Source organism: Capra hircus, chromosome 21, assembly GCF_001704415.2.
Source record: "Capra hircus breed San Clemente chromosome 21, ASM170441v1, whole genome shotgun sequence".
Lineage (NCBI taxonomy): Eukaryota > Metazoa > Chordata > Mammalia > Artiodactyla > Bovidae > Capra > Capra hircus.
Genome location: NC_030828.1, coordinates 54339650 through 54367324, shown reverse-complemented (window position 1 = coordinate 54367324; position 27675 = coordinate 54339650). Strand labels below are relative to the sequence as shown.

At 39.3% G+C, this 27675-nt stretch overlaps 3 protein-coding genes across 7 annotated transcripts in view; 1 reads left to right on the top strand and 2 right to left on the bottom strand.

The window, feature by feature from the left end:
* Positions 1 to 9736, bottom strand: part of FANCM (Fanconi anemia complementation group M) — a 60621-nt gene extending 50885 nt beyond the window's left edge. Inside the window, exons 1-3 of one of the 2 annotated variants that reach the window (XM_005695288.2) lie at positions 9112 to 9736; positions 8358 to 8530; positions 2809 to 2886 (exon numbers count right to left, since the gene is read on the bottom strand). In XM_005695288.2, coding sequence (XP_005695345.2) covers positions 2809 to 2886; positions 8358 to 8530; positions 9112 to 9637 — 777 coding nt within the window. In that variant the 5' untranslated portion in view covers positions 9638 to 9736. Of the gene's footprint in view, positions 1 to 2808; positions 2887 to 8357; positions 8531 to 8994; positions 9056 to 9111 lie in introns of those variants that run through there. The other variant, XM_013973158.2, reaches the window with a different exon arrangement.
* On the top strand, positions 11216 to 21576 carry FKBP3 (FK506 binding protein 3). Its single transcript, XM_013973164.2, has 7 exons — positions 11216 to 11389; positions 13648 to 13749; positions 14554 to 14661; positions 17469 to 17604; positions 18118 to 18185; positions 19941 to 20038; positions 21244 to 21576. Exons 1-7 carry the CDS (start codon positions 11282 to 11284, stop codon positions 21296 to 21298), a joined length of 675 nt encoding a protein of 224 aa, XP_013828618.1. The 5' UTR covers positions 11216 to 11281; the 3' UTR covers positions 21299 to 21576.
* Positions 21818 to 27675, bottom strand: part of PRPF39 (pre-mRNA processing factor 39) — a 34635-nt gene continuing 28777 nt past the window's right edge. For 3 of the 4 annotated variants that reach the window (XM_018066226.1, XM_018066227.1, XM_005695287.3), the window contains 3 exons: positions 23293 to 23367; positions 22937 to 23057; positions 21904 to 22645 (listed from right to left, as the gene is read on the bottom strand). In XM_018066226.1, coding sequence (XP_017921715.1) covers positions 22589 to 22645; positions 22937 to 23057; positions 23293 to 23367 — 253 coding nt within the window. In that variant the 3' untranslated portion in view covers positions 21904 to 22588. Of the gene's footprint in view, positions 22646 to 22936; positions 23058 to 23292; positions 23368 to 27675 lie in introns of all 4 variants that reach the window. The other variant, XM_018066228.1, reaches the window with a different exon arrangement.

Genomic DNA, 27675 nt, shown 5'->3' with positions numbered 1-27675 from the left:
TTAGAAACTTTTATCTTCAAATATTTTTAAAACTATAAAGTATAGCACATCAGAAGTGGAGCAACAGAGGGAGAAGGCCTTTATAACATCTTTCTTGCATGTTGCCCTTCAAGCCAAGCATCCAAGATATAAGAATATTAGTAAATGTCCAGCAAGCTCCTCAATATAGTTTTGTGTTTTCCTATCAATAAAGACTCAGACAAAAGAGAAATTTGAGATTAGCAAACCAAATCCTCAAAATATATCAGTCAGTTTTAGAGCCAGAACTAAAACCCAGACTTCCTGATTCCTTAGCAAATACTTTTTTTTCATTGATTTTTAATGGGGAAAACAGAGAAGTCCCTCTAGTATTAAAGCATACAACTGTATCTCAGGAATACTTTACTAATTGGCTTGCTAAGAAACTGAGGGAACAGGTCCTACACTAAACTAATTAGTAATAAATGAGTGGGGGGAAGTCTCTGGCAACCCAGTGGTTAAGTATCGGGGAACTAAGATCCCACAAGCTGTGCGGTGTGGCCAGTAAAAATCTTTTAAATACATGAGTGAAATATTTTCCATTTAAATCTATATATATATATCTCAATACATTTCTAAAGCTAAATTTCATTCAACCAAAGCTTATAAAGGAACTTAATTGTAAAAATACAGAATATGAGAAAAAACAAAAAACCTGTTGGTCTAATTGCTGTACCATTAGACCACGGTACTCCTGAGCATAATGAAAAGAATGGAAGGGAGAGGTGGATGGATAGATAGATGGTAGGAGGGAGAGAGAATCCTGAAAGTATCTAGAAATTAAGAACTCTTTTTTTTTTTTAAACTAGAAAAACCTCATGGGCTTTCAGACAAAAAGTACTCTAGGGCAAGAATCACATCTTTGTATTCCCAACACCTAGTACAATGCCTAATATAGTAGTAGAGTATAGTTACTTAAGGTCCACAAACATTCAATATCTAGGATAAGTGTATGACCATTTTATAAAGTTGAGTAATACTTTAGTACTTTTAATCACTGAACAAATATTTGAATAACTCCCACATGCTAGATATTGAACTGGTGAGAGATACCAAGACATACATAATCCCTACTTTCATGTAGCTACTAATTCAGCAGGAGCTAAAAAAGACAGCAGTGAATAAGCAAAAGAATAACAGACTGTGACAGATATTAAGAAGAAAATCACAAGATAGGAAGAGTTGACTTTTGATAGCTTAAGAGTGAGTTTTTCTGAAGAGGTGATATTTAAGAGGAGACTTAAAAGATGACTAAAAACCATCAAGCATGTTTAAACAAGGCTTGCAGGAAACAAAAGAACAGAAATTTCTAAAAGTAATCAAGGTGTGGACAGAAGGAAAAAAGTCTTACGGCTTGGCAGAACTGAAAGCTATCTTTGAAGTTATCCAAAACCCAACACAAAAGACCATTCAGAACTACTAAATTAGAGTGGCATGGGACACAGCTCAAAACCTGCATTTTCACCACCCTCCAATAAAGGACACCCAAGCTCCCTGGAGAAATGGTTCATTCCACAGAGGGAACAGGAAAAATACTAAACGAGCGTAAAATATCTTGTGATCTCAGTAGGTTAGGAGTATTCAAAACAAACAAACAAGGAAAAGAGTGCTTTTTAAAGGCACAGGAGCCATCTTCAAGGAACTCCCAGTACCCAAATCTAAAACAATGTGAACAAAAGATTATTAGTGATGGTACTGGACTGTAGTTCATTATATATATATATATATATATATATATATATATATGTATATGTATCTCCATTAGTCCCTAGTGATGTAGAGAACTGAAATAAAAATAAGTAAGACCGCTCTTCACTACAGAAGAATACAACATTTAAAAATGTAAAAGAAATGTAAAAAAAAAAAAAAAAAAAAAAAGGAAATAATAATTAGGCAAACAGCACAGAAATGATTGTTGCAAGCAAGAACCATCACTGGGTGCTAAAGTATCTCCCCTACAACAAACTTAATTACAAAGGGTAAAACAGGAAGCTTTACAATGTAAAAACCAGGAAGGCATCATCTTAACCAAGTCAAGATTAACAGCACCAATAAAAAGACAAATTATCATGTATTCTCTGATGCGATGCTCCAAGAAAGGCAGAGCATCGCTTTTGGGGTATTCTTGTCAAAAACGCACACACAGTTTCACTCCAGTCAGCACGGAGCCAACAGGGAAGCGCTAAGAAAACGTCGGCCAACTGCAAATTCAGGGATATTCTACAAAACGACTGACCCCACTCTTCAGAAGTCTCAGGGTCACAGAAGACAAGAAAAGGAGGAGGAACCGGCACAGCTGGGAAGGAACTGAGGGGTCAAGAGAACTAAAGGCAGCGTGGGATTATGGACTGGACCCACGAGCAGAAAAGGACACTGGTGGGAAAACTGGCAACATTCAAATAAGGCCTGCAGATCAGTCACTAGTATTGTACCAGTGTTAATTTCCTGGTTTTGATCATTTGACTACAATTATGTAAAATGATAACATTAGGGGAAGCTGAGTGAAGTATATACAGAGACTTTAATTTTTGCATATTTTCTGGAAGTCTAAAGTCATTTCAAGATGAAATTTAAAAAGAACTGAAAACACTAACAATTTAACAGTGTCAAGTGATTCTTTGACATGCTGAAGTCTGAAAACTACTAATGCAGACAATTTCCTGCAACCATAGAAAAGGAAGGCATCTTATAAGAAATGTTGTACGCCTGATGTTAAATACTAGAATGGGAAACTGATTTGGTAGCATACAAAAGTTCTTATTTTCTTACATGGTAATAAATTTTACTTACTTTTATATCACTACCTGGTGTGGCACTAAGAGCCAAGATTCTAAAGTGATTCGTATATTTGACTAGTTCTCTTACAACCTTAAGAAAAAGAAAAAAACAATTATTTAATTTCATCTATCCAACACAAAAGTAAAGATAATTCAACAAGCTATTATATATGGTTCGTTATCATTGTTCCTTATTTAGAGTACTGATGGGCTAGCAGAAAGAACCATCATTAGTTATGTTGTCTGAAGAGCAAATGACTTAGGTTTATACTCTATACCAATGAGAAACACTTTAGGGTTTCTTTTAAACTATTCAGTATATTTTTGCATATAAAGCTACAACATCAAGGCCTATACCGAGGCAAATCAAAATATGCCGAGGGATAATTCAAGAGCAAATGGTAGAAAAAGATCAAGTCTATTCTCCCTTGCTCAGGTCACAGTCTAGTCTTACAGCTATATCCATATGTATACCTGCCAGATTAAGATAAATCATAACATAAAAATAGAAAAAAAATACCAACATGAAATTAGATTTGAAATGACAAAAAGTTTTGTTTAGGAGAAATTTTAAAGAAATTAGATTTCAGGTGGAAGGCTCGCAATTTTTAAATTAAGTTTATTCATGAAAGAATAATGTTAATTTGGGATAATTCTTAAAATCTAAATCCTCTTTTAAATCCTACAATAGTTCCTCAGTGGCACCAAAGCATCATTCTAGGCTTTGCATTTAGAATTTAACACCCACTTCTGGTGCGATCTGCCAGAATCACATATGCCCTAACACAGAATCAAAGGACCCTAAATAAACTGAGTTGCAGAACAGCTTTTAGTATCCATAGTTTCACATCAGCTGGAGGAAACTAAAAGCAATTATTTTTTAATTGAAGTATAGTTTACAATACTGTCTTAGTTTCAGGTATAGAGCATAGTGAGTTGGTATTTTTGCATATTTCATTATAAATTATTATAAGATAATGGGCATATTCCCTGTGCTCTGCAGTAAACCCTTGCTGCTTATCTATTTTACATATAGTAGTTTGTATCTGTTAGTCCCATACTACCCTTAATTTGTCTCTCCCCCTTCCCTTCTCCCCTTTGGTAACTAAGTTTGTTTTCTATGTCTGTAAGTCTGTTTCTGTAACTAATATTGTATAGTATTTGTCTCTGACTTATTTCACTGAGTGCCAAAAGTATTTCCCTCTTTTTATGGCTCAGTAATATTCCACTGTGTGTGTGGTTTGGTCACTAAGTTGCTTTCAACTCTCGCAACCCCATGGACTGTAGCCCGCCAGACTCCTCTGTCCATGGGATTCTCTAGGCGTGGGTTACCATTTCCTTCTCCAGGGGATCTTTCTGACCAACGGATCAAACCTGAGCCTCCTGCATTGCAGAAGGATTCTTTACCAGTTGAGACACCAAGTGTGCATATGTATGTACGCATGTATGTATGTACATGTGTGTGTGTAGCACACATTTGGCATATACACATGACAACTTTCTTAACCCAAGCATCTGTCCATGCACATCTGGGTTGCTTCCATGTCTTACTATTGTAAATGGTGCTAAAACCAGGTTATCGTAACACTGCTCTAATTTTTACCTACGTCAACGATGAAATTAATGAAATGCAAACTGATTATCGATTAACACTCAAAAAATACCATTTATAGAGCTTTTAATAACATGATACAGAATAGATATCAAAGATAAAACATTATAGGGAATTTCCTGGTGGTCCAGTGGCTAGGGCTCTGCACTTTTTGCTGCCAAGGGCCAAAAAAAAACCAAAAAAACAAAAACAACTTAATGGAGGAGACTTAAGAACAATTGTCCTAATTAACAACTGATAAAAGATAAAATCCCAGATATATTATTTTCTTTCCAGGAGGGATTCTCAAACATTTTGTAGAAGTGGTTTTGTGTTTGTAATCCAGGAAGCTACCTTCTTCAACAAGCTGTGTGCCTGTTGGAAGCTATCTGGAATATTCAACGTAGTATAAACTCTCATTGCTTGGGACTTCCCTGGAGGTCCAGGAGTTAAGACTTTGCCTTCCAAGGCAGGGAGGTGCAGGTTCACTCCCTGGTCAGGGAGCTAAGACTCCACGTGTCTCTCAGCCAAAGAAATCAAAAAATGTAAAACAAAAAACATAGAAAAAATACTGTAAAACATTCAATACTGAAAAAACATAAAACATAAGAAATATTGTAACAAATTCAATAAAGAGTTTAAAAATGGTCCACATCAAAAAAAAAAAAAATCTTAAAAGAACTTGCAGTGCTATTCAGATAGTAAAGAAGTCAGTCATGTCTCACTGTACTCAATAAAAGCCTAGGCCTTGTAGTTAAGAAAAAAAAATCACCTAATACCAAGATATTTTTTGAAAATAAATTTGCTAAAGGGAGTTCTCTGATTGCCTAATGATTCCCAATGGAATCCTAATGGCTAGGATTCCAGGCTTTCACTGCCATGGCCCAAGTTCAATCACTGGTCAGGGAACTGAGATCCTGCAAACCAGCAGTGTGACCAGAATAAGTAAATTTTTTTTTTTTAAGTTGCTATATATAAGCTTTGGCTACCCAGGTGGCTCAGTGGTAAAGAATCTGCCTACAAATGCAGGACATGCAAGAGACTTGGGTTTGATCTCTGGGTCATGAAGATCCCCTGGAGGAGGAAATGGCAACCCACTCCAGTATTCTTACCTGGAGAATCCCATGGACAGAGGAGCCTGATGGGTAACAGCCCATGGGGTTGCAAAGAGTTGGACACAACTGAGAGACAGAGCATAAATACAAGGTAAATGTACAAAATAAATTCCATACAGTTAGAATAAAATTTTATAAATGCCCCTCTCCAAGCAGAAACTTTCAACACATTGGGTATTAATTTAACTTGGAAAGACACGAATGGAAAAAATATCCATTTCCTGGCTGACAGCAACACTAAGATGACAATTCTCAAGAGGAAAATACAGAGATATAATACTCAAAGTCCCCCCCAAAACTGCTTTACAAAATCACAAACTGGCAGTAAAATTCATCTCTTTGCACTAAATAAAATAAACTTTCCTTCTATGCTGACTCTACTCCCTGTCCCTAGTATCACCAGCTATTACTGTTTTAACTACCTACCACCTATATGTTGATGGTTTCCAAATCTGTATCTCTACCTCAGAACTTTCCATTGAGATCCGTACTTCTGTCACCCCCTCCCTACTGAATATCTACTCCCAGATTCCTCAAACACACCTCAAATTCAACAATCTAAAACTGCACTCACTCCTTCCACAGTACCTCAGATGTTCTCTGCTTCCAGAATTCCATTTGACTAACTGCATCACCATCCTGACAATCTTCCAAGTTTGAAGCCTAGGAGTCATCTTAAATTCCCCCGATCCCTCATTGTACTCCCTGCCTTTACCCTTCTCTCCTCTAATCTCTTTTAAATCTGAAGTATCACCCCAGTTCAGTTGCTCAGTAGTGTCCAACTCTTTGCAACACCATGGACTGCAGCATGCCAGGCTTCCCTATCCAACACCAACTTCCAGAGCCTGCTCAAACTCAAGTCCATTGAGTCAGTGATGCCATCCAACCACCTCATCCTCGGTCATCCCTTTCTCCTCCCGCCTTCAATCTTTCCCAGCATCAGGGTCTTTTCCAAGGAGACAGTTCTTTGCACTAGGTGGCCAAAATATTGGAACATCAGCTTCAGCATCAGTCCTTCCAATGAACACCCAGGACTGATCTCCTTTACGATTGACTGGTTTGATCTTCTTGTAGTCCAAGGGACTCTCAAGAATCTTTGCCAACACCACTGTTCAAAAGAATCAATTCTTTGGCGCTCAGAATTCTTTATGGTCCAACTCTCACATCCATACATGACTACTGGAAAAACCATAGCTTTGACTAGACAGACTTTTGCTGGCAAAGGAATGTCTTTGTTTTTTAATATACTGTCTAGGTTGGTCATAGCTTTCCTTCCAAGGAGCAAGCATCTTTTAACTTCACGGCTGCAGTCACCATCTGCAGTGATTTTAGAGCCTAAGAAAATAAAGTCTGTCACTATTTCCATTGTTTCCCCACCTATTTGCCATAAAGTGATGGGACTGGATGCTATGATTTTTGTTTTTTGAATGCTGAGTTTTAAGCCAACTTTCTCACTTTCCTCTTTCACTCTCAACAAGAGTCCCTTTAGTTCCTCTTTGCTTTCTGCCATAATAGTGATGTCATTTGCATATCTGAGGTTATTGATATTTCTCCTGGCAATCTTGAGTCCAGTTTGTGCTTCATCCAGCCCAGCATTTACCATGATGTACTCTGCATATAAGTTAAATAAGCAGGGTGACAATATACAGCCTTGACGTACTCCTTTCCCAATTTGGAACCAGTCTGTTGTTTCATGTCTGGTTCTAACTGTTGCTTCTTGACCCGCATACAGATTTCTCAGGAGGCAGGTAAGGAGGTCTGATTTCCCATCTCTTGAAGAATTTTCCACAGTTTGCTGTGACCCACACAGCTAAAGGCTTTGGCACAGTCAATAAAGCAGAGGTAGACACAAAAGAGGCAAAAAAGCAACTCTCTCACTTTTTCTATGATCCAACAGATGTTGGCAATTGGATCTCTGGTTCCTCTGCCTTTTCTATATCCAGCTTGAACACCTGGAAGTTCTCGGTTCATGTACTATTGAAGCCTAGCTTGGAGAATTTTGAAAATTACTTTGCTAGTGTGTGAGATGAGTACAACTGTGTGGTAGTTTGAACATTCTCTGGCATTGCCTTTCTTTGGGACTGGAATGAAAACTGACCTTTTCCAGTCTTGTGGCTACTGCTGAGTTTTCTAAATTTGCTGGCCTATTGAGTGCAGCACTTTCACAGCATCATCTTTTAGGATCTGAAATAGCTCAATTGAAAATTCCATCACCTCTGCTAGCTTTGTTAGTAGTGATGCTTCCTAAGGCCTAAGTATCACCCCAGCTAAACATTTTTCATCGAGTCTCTACCATCTACATCCCCTAAGACCTACAAAGGGCATTCAAACTGCTTAGCATAGAATACAAATGCCTTCATGACCTGACGTTAAGTGCCTCTCCAGCCATATCCCACCTCCTCACTTTTGTACTTTATATTCCCATAGTACTTAACTGGAAGGCAGTGTAGGTATGTTACATACATTATGTCATTCATTTTTCAAAACAATAACTCAGTTACTGTTTTACCTGACAGGGAATAACAATGCGTATCCACTACCAATCTTTTGACTACTCTCTTAGTCTCAAGTCTCCATCCATACCCTACACTTTGGATCAAGGAGCTTCTCCTCATCTACATCTGACACTAATGGTCTTGTTAAAGATAACAACAACAACAAAAAAAGAAACCAGCAGAGACACTGATTTCAATGGATGAAGGAAGGTATTTCTATCACCTTTTATTTCTGTTGAGATAATAGGTATAAAGCTTTTCATAATAGTAATGCCATCAGTAACTTCCATCATTAAAAATTATTCCCCAAAATGCTCTACAACAATATTTTACACTATAAAATACTTTTAAACAAGATTACCTGGCAATAAGCATAATTTCCAAGGGCTTTATGAGCTTCATCGATAACTAGACACTTTATTTCAGCAGCTGGGCAAGCTCCTCTAGAAAGATCATTTACCATGACTTGAGGCGTAAGGAAAAGAACCCTCTTACTGCCCCAGATTTCCTTCCTGGTGAAAGCTTGAGTAGATCCTGTAAAAAAAAAAAAAAAAGTGACATGGCACATTCTAAACTTCAGACTGTTACCTATAACATATAAACAGCCTAGCCTATTTTCAGAATGCATTCCTGCATTGGTGATCTGCTTCCAAGGTGCTAGTTTGACAAATATGAGAAAGCAACATTTTAAAGCTTTGTTGTGGTCCGGATGTCAATGCCGGCTTTTACGGAAAATCACAACTAGACTGCCTTTAGAGAATCCTTGTAAAATGACATAATACTTGAAGAGAAGAAAATTCTTCACCTGGGAAATCCTTCTGAACAAGAAAGGCAAAAAACCTCACTTCCACTTACCAATGGGGTATACACACATAACCACTTCAAAATGCTTTGACAAGTTACAGAAATTCTCTTAAGACTGAATAGAGCAACTCTATTAGAGCAGCCTTGCTACAAGGAGATGATGTTTCAAGAGAGAAGAAGTAAAATAAGCATACTGTGATCTGGGGTCTATTCCACATGGGTCTGGAATTCCTTTGGCGCTAGTTTCATCAGAATACGTCCTTTCCCCTGGGTGCTCTTAATTTCAAGTTAGTCCAGTGTTTCTAAGATACCTGTCATTTCGGCCATGTGGGACTGCGGGATACCCATCACCCGGTAGCAAGCCTCGATCTGCTGTGTCACCAGGGGTTTCGTGGGGGCCATGAAAACCACCTTGCCAGAAGGGAACCAGCGGTAGAAATTGTACATGACCACAGCGGCAATAAAGGTCTTTCCCAACCCGGTGGGCAGACAGACCAGCGTGTTGCAGAACAGGGCGGTCCTGGCGATGTGCAGCTGGTAGTCTCGCACTGGGCAATTAGTAGGGTAAATCCACAGGGCGCCCGCTGAGGTGCAGAACCCGCCATTCTCTAGACTCAGCTGCTTCTCTGCTTCGTACACCGCGACCAGCAGCACATCATCGTCTGACTCGGGCTCAGCCTCGGCCGCCCCTGCCGCCTCTGCCACTGCAGGAAAACGCGCCCTGGAGATGCCTGTGCTCTGAGGCCGCTCAGTTCCAGAGTTGCAACTCGGAGCCCCAGTGGACCGAGAAACATTTGAGCCCCACGTCTGGAAAAGCGTTCTTTGCCGTCCGCTCATCAGGCCGACGACCACAGAAGGCTCCCCTCAGACGCCAGCAGCTGCTGCAGCTCAACAGCCTCAGTTCCAAGCCCCATCGGTTACCTGAGCGTAAAAAACATAGAGGAACCAGGGGGCGGGACTGAGGCCAGTTTATCCTGTTCTAAGCGCACCACTGAGTTTGCGTGGGGAATATGATTGGCGGTCTTCCCGGAAACCCCGCGGTCCTCTAGGAGACGCATGCGCATTACCGTGGAGTTACTCTAAATTTTGTCCCCTTGTCAATTTTTTTACCGACTCTAAATTTGGGTTCCATTTTCAATAAGTGATTATATGTCCTGGCGTCATGGGTCGAGTGATATTGCTTAAAATGATGTAGTAAATAAGGGAGTTGGTGATGGACAGGGAAGCCTGGCTTGCTGCAGTCCATGGTGTCGCAAAGAGTCGGACACGACTGAGCGACAGAACTGAATTGAAATAACCTTGAGGTCCCGAAACAATGCATACCCATTTTTTTTTAAACTTAACGTTACTGAGCATCTAACGTGCCTTATTCCTTGTTGTTGGCTGTGTTTTAAAATCGGTAGATGAGGTGAAAAACAAACGTGTTTAGATAAAATTACTTAACACTTCGTTTGTTTATCCAGACTGAGAAAACAAAATGCCAGCTCTCTTTTTCAGGAGTAGCAACCTCCCATCTTAATATTTTTATTGTTTAAAGGGAAGTGAATGGTATGGTCCTGATATTCGTTGGAAAATTCCACAGGAAAAAAAATGTCCTGATGCTCCATCATTACCTCTTCATAAACGATATAGAGCAGTAAAATCAGCGTCTGGGTGATATTTTCCTACTCTAGCGATAGCATTCTACCTCCGACTTGGATACAATTCCGGATTTCTCCACTCTAAACCTGGCGACTTTGAGTAATCTCTGTAGATTTGTTTCCTTGTGCTTTGAGGAAAAGTACGCACACATCATGAGGTTTTCTGGACCACTAATAATGTCACCCCCCTCATCACCGCCATCAGCAAGCATCATCTTGTGTGTAGCTACTCTACTCCATTTTATTTGGTCAAGTGTCTGGACTTGCTTTTAGACAAACTGTTTATCGTGTGTTTGTATTTGGGAAGGGAAAGGGAACTGGTTGCTATTGTAGTTTCATTTGTGTGAGGTTTAAAAGGGAAGTGGCCAGATAAAGGTTGTTCTGATGGACAAGGACTGAGCCAATTCAGGTGTGAATTTTTAGGATAGAACTAGGTAAAATGAGATTAGACGACTGAATACTGTTGTTTTCTTCAAACAGATTATCGACTTTATATGCACAGCAGCTTGTCGGTAATATACAAATGTGGGTAATGGGCGGTAAACAATCGCTACCACCGGCGGTCGTCGCCTCACAAGGGTCCCAACTAAGAACAGATGATATCTCGCGCTTTTCTGCGGAGTCAGTCTTCTCGGCCACCTCAGCGGGTTTTACCCCGGACTCAACAAAGAAGCCCGCAGAGCACAGCCTTGACGTCGCTCAAACACTGGCCCCAATCCTGCGGGGTATCGCGGTGGCCCCGCCCCCTCGAGCTCCGAGTGGCACTCGCGCCACGCCCCTGGGGCGGGGCGATGCCGCAGCCAGGCGGGCCGGTTCAGTAAAGCGGAGGCAGCGGGGGAAGATGGCGGCCGCCGTTCCGCAGCGGGCCTGGACCGTGGAGCAGCTGCGCAGCGAGCAGCTGCCCAAGAAGGACATTATCAAGTTTCTGCAGGATCACGGTTCAGATTCGGTACCGGAGTTGGCGGGGCGGCCGGGCTGGTGCGGCTTAGGGACACTTCACCCCCCCGTAGATGCCCATACATTCCGTATTCCTCCGAGCCCCCGCCCTCGCTCTCAGGCGGCCCGCGGCCTGAAGGCCGGAGCGGCCCCGCGTGCGCTGCCGAGACGCGCTCCCGCCCCTCAGGCCGGCCCTGCTTGGGCGAGTGGAGCAGCTTTATCTTTTGGGGCACGCAGCAATCGGAGATTTAGAACCTTACTGACATCCTTGAGTGAGGGTGGAGGCCGTGAAAGAGAAGGAACCCAGGAGATATTGGGGGTTGAGATGGGAGCCCGAGGACTGGAGGCTTAGTTGAGATCCCTGGAGGGGAGTGTATATTACTAGGGAAAAGATTTCGGATTGCGATTTGTCTTTCTCGTCGATTACCGAACACTAAACACTATTAAGTGTGATTTTTATTTTTTTTACAACGTATAGTTTGCGGATTAACTTTTAAAATATCGACCCTTCAAATGACCTTTTCACTCTTATGTTTAGTGGAGCTATTTGCGTATTTTGTATACAGTGGTCTCCTATTGTTATAAACTAAGAAATCTATTTGACATTCTTAATACTTTTACGTCCCGCATTTTTCAGTACAGTCTCCATTTTAACTATCCTCTGTAGTCAAAAGTTATTTTTGTCAGACGGCTTTTTTTTCCTTTGGAAAGTAATATCATTCATATCTTAAATTAGAACTCGTTTTTCAATGCAGGAGACCTAAGAGACGCGGGTTCTCGAACCCTGGGTCAGGAAGATGCTCTGAAGGAGTAAATGGCAATCCACTCCAGTATTCTTGCCTGAAGAATTCCCATGGACAGAGGAGCCTGGCGGGCTACAGTCCATAGGGTCGGAAAGAATCCGAAACGACTGAATCGATTTAGCACAAATATCTTAAATTGCTGAACGATTGTATAAATTTGTGTGCCCTCAGCATCTCCCACATAGGGAAAATGAAAGCCACAGTCTAAATGTAGTATCCCAACCATTTTTAACTTAATTCCTAAACTTCATTTAGAAAAATTGCTTCTGGGCTCTTTTGAGAAGCTTGTAGTTTATAATTTTTCAGGATTTCGAAGGAGAGGTATTGATCCAGTTATTGTCCCTCTTGTTTCATACTCCTGATTGATAATCCTGACATCCGAAAATACTTTACAACATGTACAGCAAGAACTACACTGTTTGGGGAAACAAGGGTGAAATGAACATGCCTCAGAGATACCATTTTATACTATTGTACCATTTTAGTGGAATTATTTTCTCTTAAGCGAATTCATATTTCCCTGAAATAATAGAGTAGATGAAATACACAATTTCAAGATGAAGGTACATGACTTTGATGATTTGATATTTCAGTGTGGTATTTTGGTGTTCATCTGACAACTTAGTCTTATGTTTGAGTTCTTCTGTGTGACTGAGAATGGATTACTACATTTATCTTTACAAGAAGCCTCTGACATAGGATGCTGTTATTGATCTTTCAACGTGATGTAGAAACTGAGCCTTTGAGACAGCTTAATCCCTTGTCTAAAATCAGACAGCTAGGATTTTAACCTAAATGGTCTGATACCACAGCCTATACACTCAAACACTATGTATCCAGAGTTGTGTAACAATGCTTTTGGGTGTGCCAAGATTGGGTTACATATATGTCAAGATAGCTAAACCCAACATGACTGGAGGCTCCCAGGGCAGGGGCCAGGTAACATCCTGCTGGGAGTAGCTTTGCCCAGTTACCAAAATGTGCTTGCTGTTAAAAGTGTGCTGATATGTAAATAGTACCTTTTTTTTTTTTTTAACCTTCCTTAAATCTTGTTTTTGTTCTGAAGTAGAGTGTAAAATATGATGTTTCATTTATCACTGGGCTTCCCTGATAGCTCAGATGGTAAAGAATCCACTTGAAATTCAGGAGACATGGGTTTGATCCCTGGGTTGGGGAAGATCCCCTCGAGAAGGGTAATGACAACCCACTCCAGTATTCTTGCCTGGAGAATTCCGTGGATAGAAGAGTCTGGCATGCTACAGTCCATGGGGTTGCAGAGAGTTGGACGTGACAGAGCGAGTGACTAACACATGCACACACAGTATAAAATAAAATGTTTCATTTATCATTAGTATGATTGAAAACATACTTGCTTCATAATTGCTAACATAAAAGTTCATTTTCTAGTTTTACACCCTCTCTTACATGAGGGAAATTATTTTGACTAACCAAAATTTTTTCTTTACAGTTTCTTGCAGAACATAAATTACTAGGTAACATTAAAAATGTGGCCAAGACAGCTAATAAGGACCATTTGGTTACAGCCTATAACCATCTTTTTGAAAGTAAGGTGAGTACTTATCATCATATCACTTTAGATATTTTATTCCCAAAAGAAGTTTTAAATGCATTTGCTTGCAGATTATGTTGATGTTTTTCCACTTGCACTTTTTCTTAACTATAATCATAAATGGATTGTCAAATTTAGCATGGCTAATGTGCCATATGGTGGGATGTTTTGATATTTTGAATGAGAACAGAGTTTTTAAAAATAAAGCTTAAATTAAGTCAGCAAATTCTTAAGGATGCTGAAAAGTTATAAATCTAAAATCAGCTGCATTTCATTAATTAATTTAAAGTTAGATCTAGGCTGAGCCTTTGGGCTGCCCTGGTGGCTCAGATGGTAAAGCGTCTGTCTACAATGCTGGAGACCCGGGTTCAATCCCTGGGTTGGGAAGATACCCTGGAGAAGGAAATGGCAATCCACTCCAGTACTATTGCCTGGAAAATCCCATGGACAGAGGAGCTTGGTAGGTTATAGCCCATGAGGTTGCAAAGAGTCAGACATGACTGAGCGACTTCACTTCACTTCACTTCTAGGCTGAGCCTTTAAAAAAGCAGATTTCAAGAAATTCTTCCTGATGTATGTTAACTATGAAATGACCACCTTTCACACACACACACAAAAGAATTAATTGAATAGTTTTCATATCTCTGAGTCTGAGTTGGTCTTTCTAAAGGGTATGGGTCTCATTTCAGAATTTATTTTGTGAGATAGTTTGAGATACATAAGCTGTTGATTAAAATGCTTTCCGTAAGAGTTTTGTTTTTAACCAGAATGAATCTGATAAACATGAGATCATTTTCCTTACAGCGTTTCAAGGGTACTGAAAGTATAAGTAAAGTGTCTGAGCAGGTGAAAAATGTGAAGCTTAATGAAGATAAACCCAAAGAAACCAAGTCTGAAGAGACTCTGGATGAGGTTTGTATATAATGTATTCTTACTTTATTTCTCAGGTGAATGAGAAAAAGTATTTGCTTTACAGCACTGGTTTCTCATAATAAGATGGGGTTGAATATGGCCACTTTCCGTGAGCCAAACACTGATTTGGAATGTGTTTTCTTTGGTGTACTCAGTAAGAAAAAAAACCCTAAGAACCAATGGTTTACAGTTAGTAAGCCTTCCCTGTGAAATACCTCTAACTTTGTATTTTACATTGCCTCTGTGTCTAGCCAGAAGTTCTTAGCTTTCAGAGCTATTTTAAGATCCTATTCTATAGCCAAGTTGGACTGAGTGAAAGAAACTTCCTTTTGATTATTTTTAGCCTTTTTCTACTGTACATGATGTCCTTGGCAATGGAAGTAATTAATTCAAGCCTCACTACGGGATGTGGGTTTATCTGCCTCATCTTTCCCAACCCAGGTTTTACATTTTTGTAACAAGGTTGGAAGAACCAGATAAAACTCTTTCTGCAAATGGACAGCCTTTCTAGAGCTAAGGACAGCTCTTAGGAAAGCTTCAGTAGAGCTAAATTTTGCCACTTTTGATAATATCTTGCTAGTAACTAAGTTCACTCATTCCTAGCAGTGTTAGTATCAGTGACAATAGTAATTTGATAAAACGTTTTATATACTGGGCAAAATTTTTGCAGCTACTAAGGTAAACAGAAGTGTAATAATTACTAGAAGGGTTACAAAAGCAATTGGCAACGTAGATTATCTTCCAGAAAATTAGAGTGAGGGAGGTATGAGGTGGCAGATAATATATCAAGGGATTGAGTTAAAAGTAAAAGTTGTAAGGGTTGGAGACAGTTTAGAGAGATCTTGTGAGACTCCTAAACTATATCCTTTTCTTCAAGCCCTCTTTTCATTTCATTTAACTGGTCAGCCTGAGCTCTGTTTCTCATGTACTCTCATTGTCGTCCTGGTGCCTGGGGTCCATAACCTCTGGGCCAGTATTGTGCTGGTCCCTGCTGTCTGCTTTCTCTTCATGCTTTGGGACTGCAGAGCAAGCTTTGAGAAGAAATAGAATTATAAAACCTTTTACTGGGCTTTGTATAAATTCTTAAAATCAGCTAAGCATGTTTTCTAGTTTCATTGCTACTCAGCAACTTTTATACTATCCCTTGCTCAATCCCCCATCCATTGCCCACATAAACTTCTTGACATTTTCACACAAATTCTCAACTGTCTTATTCCTTTCTCATTATATCCCCCTTTGTTCTTTTACCAAAATATCAACATACACACTAATAATTGTAACTCTTCTCTTCTTCCCAGCTTAAAAGCTCTCTGAATTGGTTTTCTTTTCCTTATGTCTCCCTCAGATCTAAGGCTCTCAAAGATCTCTTTCAAATCCTCATCCACTCCTTTCTGATTCTCAGGGACTCCATGGCCTCAGACCTGGAGTGTGGAAAAAGTCAGTAATCTGCCTTCAGTCTCTTTCTTCATCTTTCAGCTCCAAATAGCTATTCTACTAATAAGCTTTCTAAAATATTTTGCAAACTTCACCCTGCTCAAGAATCTTCAGTAATTCCATACTGTGTAGAACTGCATTGTCCAGAACAGTCATTAGCCACATGCGGCTGCTGAGCACTTTGTGGCCACTCTGAATTGAAGTGTGCCTTCAGTATAAAATATGAAATTTCAAAGCTTAGTATGATTTTTTAAAAAGAATGTAAAATATTTCAATACTTTAATATTGATTACATGTTGAAATATTAATGTGGTGACTAGGCAACTTAAGATTACATTTGTGACTCTCTTATTTCTATTGGATTGCATCTCTGGCCTACAAAACCGTCCAATGTCTGGCCCCTGCCCAGCCCCATATTTACTACTTTCAGTCACGAATGTCTGCTCATTGTCAGTAAACTGTCCATACTTTTTATTTCTTGCTTAGTGTATTTCTTCTCTCAATTTCTTCTGTTTGTCAGTTCTGTGTCCCCTTCAAGGCCCAGGTCTTGGGCTCATCACTTTCTCTGAAGTTTTTACCATCCCAGACTTCACTGTTTATATAAGTCAGAAGTTCCCGTAGCACATGATGTCTATATTTATCTCTTTTATTTATCTTAATGCAAAGAACCTTGTCTAAAAGCTTTTTGTTGTTGTTCTTTAGTTGCTAAGTCATGTCTGACTCTTGCAACCCCATGCACTGTAGCCCGCCAGGCTCCTGCCCATGGGTTTTCCCAGGCAAGAATACTGGAGCCAGTTACCACTTCCTTCTCCAGGGGATCTTCCTGACCCAGGGATTGAATCCACGCCCCCTGCAGTGGAAGCATGGAGTCTTAAATGCTGGACTGCCAGTGATGTCCCTGTAATATTTCAGACCTTGGGAATAACTAGTTCACTTTATTGTTTGATGCATAATTAATCTTATCAAAAGAACACTGGTTTCCAGAGAAGCTGGAAGTTTTTTGAAATTACAGATATGCTAGTTATGGGGTAACAGAGAATGAGGTTGGATGGCATCATCGACTCAATGGACATGAGTTTGAGCAAACTCTGGGATATAGGAACAGGGAAGCTTGGTGTGCTGCAGTCCATGGGGTCGCAGAGTCGGGCACGACTGTGCAGCTGAACAGTTACTAATATTCTCATCACAGCCTTAAAATGAGATAGTGAATTTTTTAACTTGAGAGGTCAGTCAGAGGCAAAATAGTTTGTTACCCAATCTGTGAAACTCTGACTGGACTTAGGTCACAGTTGGCCGTGTTAAGTATTCTCTTTGTCCTCCTGCTAAAAAAAGGACATGAGTTAACAACTGTGTTTTGTTTTTTTTGTTTCTAGGGTCCACCAAAATATACAAAATCTGTTCTTAAAAAAGGAGATAAAACCAACTTTCCCAAAAAGGGAGATGTTGTTCACTGCTGGTATACAGGAACACTACAAGACGGGACTGTTTTTGATACTAATATTCAAACGAGTAAGTCTAAAATTCAAATGAGTAAGTCTAAATATAATCTGATCATTTTGGCTGTAAGGCATGCAAAGCATTTTTGTTGGCAGTACCTTTTTTTTCTGGCTGTCACTTTTTTTCCAGAAGTCTTTTGCATTTGTGACTTATTAATACTAGTAAGAGGTTTTCACTTCACTACATGTTGGCTGCATGTAAATAAAGACCTTTTGGTCATTGCAGAGCAAAAAATAAAGCTTAGTCTAATCTTTATTAATGCCTCAAATTCGGGCATTTGTATTCTAATGTAAAAGGCAGAATAGTGTTATTTTAATGGTATAATATAGGTCCTTTCCCTCTCCCTCCTTTAGACCATAATTATTTTTACATCCAAAATTTTCTTGATGAATTATTTGGCTTTTTGAATTTTTATTTTCAGATGCATAGCAAGATAAGTTCTGAAATCAATTTGAAGACTTAAATCACTGTTTTTCAACTGGAACTTAATTTCATCATTAATTATAAGGAAAATCTGTCTTACAGGTTCAAAGAAGAAGAAAAATGCCAAGCCTTTAAGTTTTAAGGTTGGGATAGGCAAAGTTATCAGAGGGGTAAGTAGAACTGGCCATGAGCCAGTATATATTCTGGCCCATGCTGCCTGTGGCATGACATAATGAATTAGGTTTGGGGAAACAATAAAAACAAACTTTGGGGTTTCATATCAAGGGCTTCCCTGGTGGCTCAGCTGGTAAAGAATCCGTCTGCAACGTGGGAGACCTGCGTTCAATCCCTAGGTTGGGAAGATTCCCCTGGAGACAATGTGGGAGACCTGCGTTCAGTCCCTAGGCTGGGAAGATCCCCTGGAGAACGGAACAGCTACCCACTCCAATATTCATGCCTGGATAATTCCATGGACTGGGTAGTCCATGGGATCGCAGAGTCAGACACAACTGAGTGACTTTCACTTCACTGGCATTGCTAACGGATCTGGCACAAATTAAGTTCTCTGGGTTTCATACAGTACAGCCTACCGTGCCTGGAGAAGTCCATGGGCTGTGTAGTCCATGGGGTCGCAGAGTCGGACGTGACTGAGCGACTTTCACTTCACTGTCACTGCTAACTGAGCTGGCACAAGTTAAGTTCTCTGGGTTTCATACAGTACAGCCTACCCCAAGGTTGTTGAAACATTAAATGGGTATAACTTAAAGCATGTAATATAGTATAAACTCAAATATTATTTCCTTCCATGCTTACCCCTTTTTTTTTTCCATGAAGTAATTGTCAGAATTACTGACAAGTAAGTTTGGTTTTCTAAATCTGTCTGTATGATTCCTATAAAATGTTACATATCTATTGTACCACTTATACATGATTCAGAAAGGTAAAATACCTGATCCACTGAAGTACTGACAGAAGCTTTAGGAGTCTTTCCTGTAGCCTTCTCACCTCTCACAATTTGCTCAAACACCAAAAAAAAAAAATCTTTCCAATATAAGCATGCCTTTACCCACCCTTATGTGTGAGAGGTAACAGAAGGAAACTGAGAAAAAGGAAAGTTAGGCTTGAGCTATACTGACCATTGCAGTGCACAAAAGGAGATGAAAAAGCAGAGCTGATGATCATCCTCCTCAACTGAATAAGGCTGTCATGTTAGGGCTTGCTTACTGTTCTAAATTCTTTGTATTAAGAACATTAATAACAAAAATGCCTATTTAAGTGCAGTCACGAGAACCCTCAATGTAGTGTTCTTTGTACTGCGGTTAAGACCTAAAATACTATTCAGTCTTATCCAGAGCCCAAAATAGATTGTACAACATCTTGAAACTAAAGGTTTAGTTGAAAAATCACTATTTACTACCTGATTATACCAAGTTGATAGATCAAGTTGAGCTATTTTTCTGTTTCTATGACTAATGTGCTTACTGGTAAGTTTGTTCTATTCAACTAAGTTCTTAATTTATGTGACAAATCTGTATCATCTGAGCTTATATAATTGTTACATTTCAACAGAGTATATATAAGTTAATACATTCTATATCCATTATGTTGATTTGTTTTTGGTAATTTGGCCTAAGATCCAAATTTGTACAAAATGACATTATGTCATTTTCAAGACTTCAAGTATTTATACTAAAAAACTGTTTAATATGTCCTTAAAATTTTTTTCTCCCATTGAGACAATGAAGGACAAAGATTTAGGGACTCACTCAAGGACATTACCTTAGGACATAATGAAGTCCTGTAACAGAATGCTTTGTATGTAATCTTGCCTTTCTTCTGGTTTTGCATGTATTGCCTTTCTTCTGGTTTTGCATGTATTTTTTTGTGAGGTATCATTAGTTTTAATTTGATGTTCTTGCCTTTAGTGGGATGAAGCACTCTTGACTATGAGTAAAGGAGAAAAGGCTCGACTGGAGATTGAACCAGAATGGGCTTATGGAAAGAAAGGACAGCCTGATGCCAAGTATCCTTTTTCCCTTGGTAATTAAAAGAAAAAACAGTTGAAGATCACTTAAAGGCATGCACGATGCCATCTAGGTTATTAACCTCTAGAAGGGAGAAAATGTCCAGACCAGTCTTCTGATATTTAGATGCTCCTGTGTCAACACACCTCCAATATAGACAGCGTCTTCTGCTGTTACAGGGATTCTAACTTGAGCTAGAATCTTTTTTTTTTTTTCCCCTTCCTATTTAAGCTCTTAATTTTCAAGACCTAAACTGAGATTTAAGTGTCTATCTTTGAAAAGCTACTATTAATGTTTGAAAAATTTCAAGGAGTAAGATGCTCAATACAAACAACTGTAGCACATTGTAGGATTCAAATATGACTCATGGTGATTTTATGCTACTGTATAATTTCAGGCAATTGAATTGGGTTCTCAAAGCTTAGAAATGGAACACATGTTGGGGATTACCAGTTGTGAAATGAAGGAGACCATGGGTCCAACATCAGTGTGAACATTAATAAAAGAGAAGAGCCATGATTCCAATCTGTTACAAGCAGAAGAACCCAGTAGCTCAGTGGGAAGGTAGTTTAGTTGTTGGTTCCATTTCCAATGGACTAGTTAGACCAGTTAGAATAAATTTAGGGGAGGAGGGAATTTGAAGTCCTTTTTAGTCTTATCAGTTATTAATACAGTTACTTGGGAATACAATAGCCTTCTCACCCTGGCCAGCTGCAGCTAGCCAAATCCCATGGCCAGCTGCAGCTCCTACAGTCTCATGTGAAGTATCTCAAGATCAGTCAGATAGAAATCACTCTTCTCCAAACTCAATATCTGAAAATTCACAGCAACTATCAGGTACTGTACCTCATATGAACTTTAATATAACTTACACACCCAGCTAAACTGAAATCACTTTTGGGGTTGGACGGGAGGTACTGAGTAGCAGTCTTGATAAAGTAGTGGCTAACCTGGGAGTACCTAGTGACGCAGGAAGATCCTAGTTTAAGCTCAATTTATTTAGTCAACCTATATTGTCAGGTTTTGACCTCCATTCAAAAATAGTTTTAGGAACCTCTCGGTTTGTATGTACTAGCCCGAGTCAACTATAAAGCCCTCCCTGTGCAGTTAATTACCAATATCTAAAATTCTAATTTTAGACAAAGGTTATTGGGAGTGAGGAAAGAGGCAACTTTTATCAAATTTACCTTAACTTCTTCAACAGAATTCCACCAAATGCAAAACTTATTTTTGAAGTGGAATTAGTGGATATTGACTGAAATAGAAGAAACCATCAACAATAAAACATGGCCGTGAAGAAACTCATGTATCTAGTTAGAGCTGGTTACTATTGTTAAGCGAAGAGTCAACTGGAAAATTCAAGTTAGAACATGTTTACTTGATCCCGCAACTTTTAAGAAATGTAATCCATTATAAACCCTTGAACTTTAAAATATTTTACTACAGTTGTGTAAAATATCACTTAAAGAGAACTGATTTGCCTTTTACCTCATGTTGTAAGCTAAAAGGCTCAATAAAAATGTATTCAATGTCTTGATTTGTGTGGTATAAATATATTAATGTTCTGATTAGGTTAACCAGTACTAAGAGTTCACCAAACCAAGGGGGTAACAGTAAATCTGTCTGGACAGCCTTGCCAGAGACACTCATCTTAAAATATTTAAATTTTTCTGTATAAGGCAGGCAAAAGCATAGAGATTGAGAAGAAGCAAAAGGCCACAAAATTTAAATTCTGTCAAGAAGATAATAGCTGAATTCAAGAGACGTATACTTCAGAATCATGGTGAATATAAATTTAATAATAAAACCACTAAGCATGGTAAATATAAATTTAAGGGATTCCCCCCCAATAAATCCATAACAATTATTGGATGAGTCTTCAGTTTTATTACAAAAATGAAGATGATCAGTTTGATCAAAATGAAAGCTTGCTCACAAGTTTAACATGAATATTCCAAATACAAAGTCTCCTGAAACAACATCGTTTTGATATGATTTTCTTTTTTTCAAAGGGATGCAAACATTCCATTTCCTCATTTATTATCTCTATTCCAAGACAATATTTTAAACAGGCATTGTTTCTGCTGTTAGATCCAAATTCACAAGGATAATCAAAACACAGACAGTATCTTGTCAGCAAAGGTTAAAAATCCATTTTTTTTTAAAGAGGAGGTAAATCCTTAATAACCAGCCCTTATGTGTTTTCAGAATCTTGTCCTACACTGACGTGATTTGCAGTCAGTTTTTTTTCCTACCTTTAAGGCTACAAAACTGTTGCAAATGCATTGCAAAAGAATTCTAGACCACTTAATGCAAAAAAATCAAAAAAATAGTTCTCCAATAAAAAGTAAATTTTATAAATGGTAGGAAATAGTATCTGTGGTAAGCTACTAAGTGACATTTTCCCCTATTACTAAACAAATCATGTTACACAGAAACAGGGAAGACAAGTTATCAAATACAACAAGCTTGTACTATGTTTACATCCCTCATTAAAAAAAAATAATTTCATACTTTTCACACATTCCATCTGATATTTGATTTTCTTATCAGGTTGGAGGAGGAGGATAATATTGTCCATAATTCCAAGGAGTCTGATAATTGTACTGAAAAGAAAAAGCAAACGTATCAGCTTCCAAGAGCTATGACAGATCCATATATAAAAATTTAATTAAAGCAGGTTTCTATTTAAAGAAAACAAGCATGTGTTCACTGCTTAAATTCCAAGTCTTAATCATAAAAGACAATGTGTTTACACACGGATCAAAAGTAAAGAGGTTTTTTTTTTCCCCTAAAGAAGGAAAAAAAAAAAGACTAGACTATCCTAATTTATATATATATAATTTCTAGTGACATCTATTAACCAAAAAAAATCAATTATAATTATGTAAACTTACCTGATACCAGGCACTATAATTATACGCGGCTTGATTTGCCTGCAAATCACCATCAATCATCTGTGTAGATGATGAAGTTGTATCTTCTGTGTGTGCTTTCTTTTCCTCTGGTTCTTCTGATCTAAATAAAAGATCAAAATGGAAACTTTCAGAACTCCCATAGATAAATACTTTAACAAATGGACAAACGTCACCTTTGTACAAATCTGAAGTTCTTGGCCACACTGTTTCATATGATTTCAAATCATGAAAAAAGTAAATTACAATATAAAGGTAAAAATTATTTTTAAAGGGATTCCCACTATGAACTGTGTTCTTTTAAGCTTCCTTTCCTGATTCAGCAGGAAGTTACATACCCGTTTTCTGCTTTTCTTTTTAAAGAATCCTGCTCTTTTAGGAGTGTTTGATGTTCATCATAAGCATTCAAAAGCCTGTGAGGGAAGGAGAAACAATCCACTGGAATACACAGAAGCCAAACTTAAAACTTTCAGGTTTTCAAGTTACTTCCACTCAGGGAAACAAAAAAGTAGAAATGAGCATCGTTTAGAAGAAACAACAAGCAAGCAGACAAACCTAGCCCTAACTACCTTTTCTGTTTGCTTGCCTTGCACTTTCCTTCTCAGTCCATGTGGTTCAAATGAGGCTTCAGAGATACAGGCCTGGTCAATTACCTTACTAGATGTCTCTGACCAATAACTGGTTAGAGGTGATCATATGACCCAAAACAAGATCAGGAAGTCCCAGGATTTTTGACTGAGATACTGAAAGAGCGCCTGTTTTCTGCACTACAGTGGGCTAGAGCTTGAGGGGATGCTGGTCAAGACCTGTGTGTTTTATTTTTAACACATGGGAAAGGCCTAAGGAGCTGTATCACACAACAAAGACAGTGACCTTGACACTTTTTTTCTAGTACAACCTTGAATCCTGACAGTTCTATAATTTGTGTACTTCTGAGATCTAATTTAACAATGCTTACTGAAGACACCTGCCACCAGTTAGGATAAAGTATATTTAAACTTTGGCTACATGATAAACTGAATGAGAACTAAAAATTTCAGAATTATCACTGATTAAAGAGATAATTTTTAATTAAAAAATTTAAGGGGCTATGAATTACAGGTTTCAACTGGAACTTAAAACTTCAAAAACAATGTCACTTGAAGCAAAACTGACTTTAAAATCAATGATTTTGTAATTTTCTTTTTCCCTTTTTTGAGCACTGACTGCTAACCCAGACTGGACCACCAGGCAATCACTTTAAAAATATTTTTTAGAAACACAAAGATGGCCTTATTTTTTAAGGTAATCATAAACCTGAACACAGACTTCTCTGAAAGAGAACACAGATATTAAAATTTCTCTGAAAATGACCTTGATATTTCCATGCATGTTCAACTTCCCTCAACAGCCTGCATATGTACACATTTAATAGCTATTACCAGTGACACTTGGAGAAGGGAACAGCAACCCACTCCAGTATTCGTGCCTAGAGAATTTCACGGACAGGGAAGCCTGGTGGAATATGGTTCAAAGGGTCACAAAGACTTGGACATGACTAAGTGACTAACAGAATGGTATGGACCTAACAGAAGCAGAAGATACTAAGAAGAGGTGGCAAGAATACACCGAACAACTATGCAAGAGAGATCTTCGTGACCCAGATAATCACAATGGTGTGATCAGTCACCTAGCGCCAGACATCCTGGAATGTGTAATCAAGTGGGCCTTAGAAAGCATCACTATGAACAAAGCTAGTGGAGGTGACGGAATTCCAGTTGAGCTATTTCAAATCCTAAAAGATGATGCTGTGAAAGTGCTGCACTCCATATGCCAGCAAATTTGGAAAACTCAGCAGTGGCCACAGGACTGGAAAAGGTCAGTTTCATTACAATCCCAACGAAAGACAATGCCAAAGAATGTTCAAACTACCACACAACTGCACTCATCTCACACACTAGTAAAGTAATGCTCAAAATTCTCCAAGCTAGGCTTCAACAGTATGTGAACTGTGAACTTCCAGATGTTCAAGCTGGATTTAGAAAAGGCAGAAAGAACCAGATATCAAATTGCCAACACCTGTTGGATCATCAAAAAAGAGAGTTCCAGAAAAACATCTACTTCTGCTTTATTGACTATGCCAAAGCCTTTGACTGTGTGGATCACAACAAACTGTGGAAAATTCTTAGAGAGATGGGAATACCAGACCACACCTGACCTGCCTCCTGAGGAATCTGTATGCAGGCCAAAAAGCAACAGTTAAAACTGGACACGGAGCAACAGACTGGTTCCAAATCAGGAAAGGAGTACATCAAGGCTGTATATTGTCACCCTGCTTATTTGACTTATTTGCAGAGTACATCATGTGAAATGGTGGACTGGATGAAGCACGGCTGCAATCAAGACTGCTGGGAGAAATATCAATAACCTCAGATATGCAAATGACACAACACTTATGGTAGGAAGAGAAGAACTAGAAAGCCTCTTGATGAAAGTGAAAGACGACAGGGAAAAAGTTGGCTTAAAACTCAACATTCAGAAAACTAAGATGGTGGCATCTAGTCCCATAGCAAATAGATGGGGAAACAGTGGAAACAGATTTTATTTTCTTTGGTTCCAAAATCACTGCAGATGGTGACTGCAGTCATGAAATTAAAAGACGCTTGCTCCCTGGAAGAAAAGTTATGACCAACCTAGACAGCATATTAAAGAGCAGAGACATTACTTTCCCAACAAAGGTTCGTCTAGTCAAAGTTATGGTTTTTCCAGTAGGTATGTATGGATGTGAGAGTTGGACCATAAAAAAAGCTGAGCACCAAAGGACTGACGCTTTTGAACTGTGGTGTTGGAGAAGATTCTTGAGAATCCCTTGGACTGCAAGGAGATCCAACCAGTCCATCCTAAAGGAAATCAGTCCTGAATATTCACTGGAAGGACTGATGCTGAAGCTGAAACTCTAATACTTTGGCCACCTGATGCAAAGAACTGACTCATTTGGAAAGATTCTGATGCTGGGAAAGACTGAGGGCAGCAGAAGGGGATGACAGAGGATGAGATGGTTGGAGAGCATCATTGACTCAATGGACCTGAGTTTGAGTAAACTCTGGGAGTTGGTGATAGACAGGGAGGCCTGGTGTGCTGCAGTACATGGGGCTGCAAAGAGTCGGACACCACTGAGCGACTGAACTGACCTGAGCGAGTAACACAGACACACACACACACACTGAGCAACTGAACTGACCTGAGTGAGTAACACACACACACACTGAACGACTGAACTGACCTGAGTAACACATGCACACACACATGCACACTGAACAACTGAACTGACCTGAGCAAGTAACACACACACACACTCTGAGCGACTGACCTGACCTGAGCGAGTAACACACACACACACACACACACACTGAGCGACTGAACTGACTTGAGCGAGTAACACACACACACACGGAGTGACTGAACTGACCTGAGTCACACACACACACACACACACACACGGAGTGACTGAACTGACCTGTCACACACACACACACACACACACACACACACACACGGAGTGACTGAACTGACCTGAGTAACACACACACACACACGGAGTGACTGAACTGACCTGAGTCACACACACACACACACACACACACACACACACACACACACACACACACACGGAGTGACTGAACTGACCTGAGCACATGCATGTGCACACACACACACACTCTGAGCGACTGAACTGACCTGAGCACGTGCACACACACACGCACACACATACACACTGAGCGACTGAACTGACCTGAGCGAGTAACACACACACACATAATTTCCTCAAGATGTTTAACAACTTGTGGGTTGGCAACAAGAGACTCAATATTCATTTGAGAGAATCTGGATACTGAGGAGTACAAAACATTAAGAGCTAGGATTTAAGCCTATATTTGTCTGACTTGAACATTAATTCTTATTAATTCATTACAGTGATATCTAAATATCTAAACAGCTCATTTTCCGTATCATTTCCCTTTTTTAAATTTCAAATACAACAGACTCGATACTCAGACCCTCCACAACTCTATTCACAAGGGCCTAACTGGCATCTCAGATTTGTCTGTATATTACTGCCAAATTTAAGTATGTCATTTCACCTCAGTCAAAACTCTTAACAGCTTCCTACTGTCAACCATGTACCACATGTGCTCTGAACTCAGTCTAGCTTTTAAGACAGCACATTTAGCATCAAGCTTTCACTGCTTCATAAGACCCTCCAATCCAATGTAAAAGATGTTACTTTTACATGAACTTTTATTTGCTTTCACCACTTATAGCCTCTCCTAAGTTTGTCAGCTGAGCACTGAAGAATTGATGCTTTCGAACTGTGGTGCTGGTGAAGACTCTTGAGAGTCCCTTGGACTGCAAGAGGATCAAACCAGTCCATCCTAAAGGAAATCAGTCCTGAATATTCACTGGAAGGACTGATGCTGAAGCTTCAGTGCTTTGGCCACCTGATGTGAAGAGCTGACTCACTGGAAAAGACTCTGATGCTGGGAAAGATAGAAGGCAGAAGGGGAAGGAGACGACAGAGGATGAGATGGTTGGATGGCATCATTGATTCAATGGACATGAGTTTGTGCAAACTGCAGGAGATGGTGGACAGGGAGGCCGGGTGTGCTGCAGTGCATGGGGTCGCAAAGAGTCGGACTCTACTGAGTGACTGAACAAAGCTTATCAGAATCCAGTAACAACTA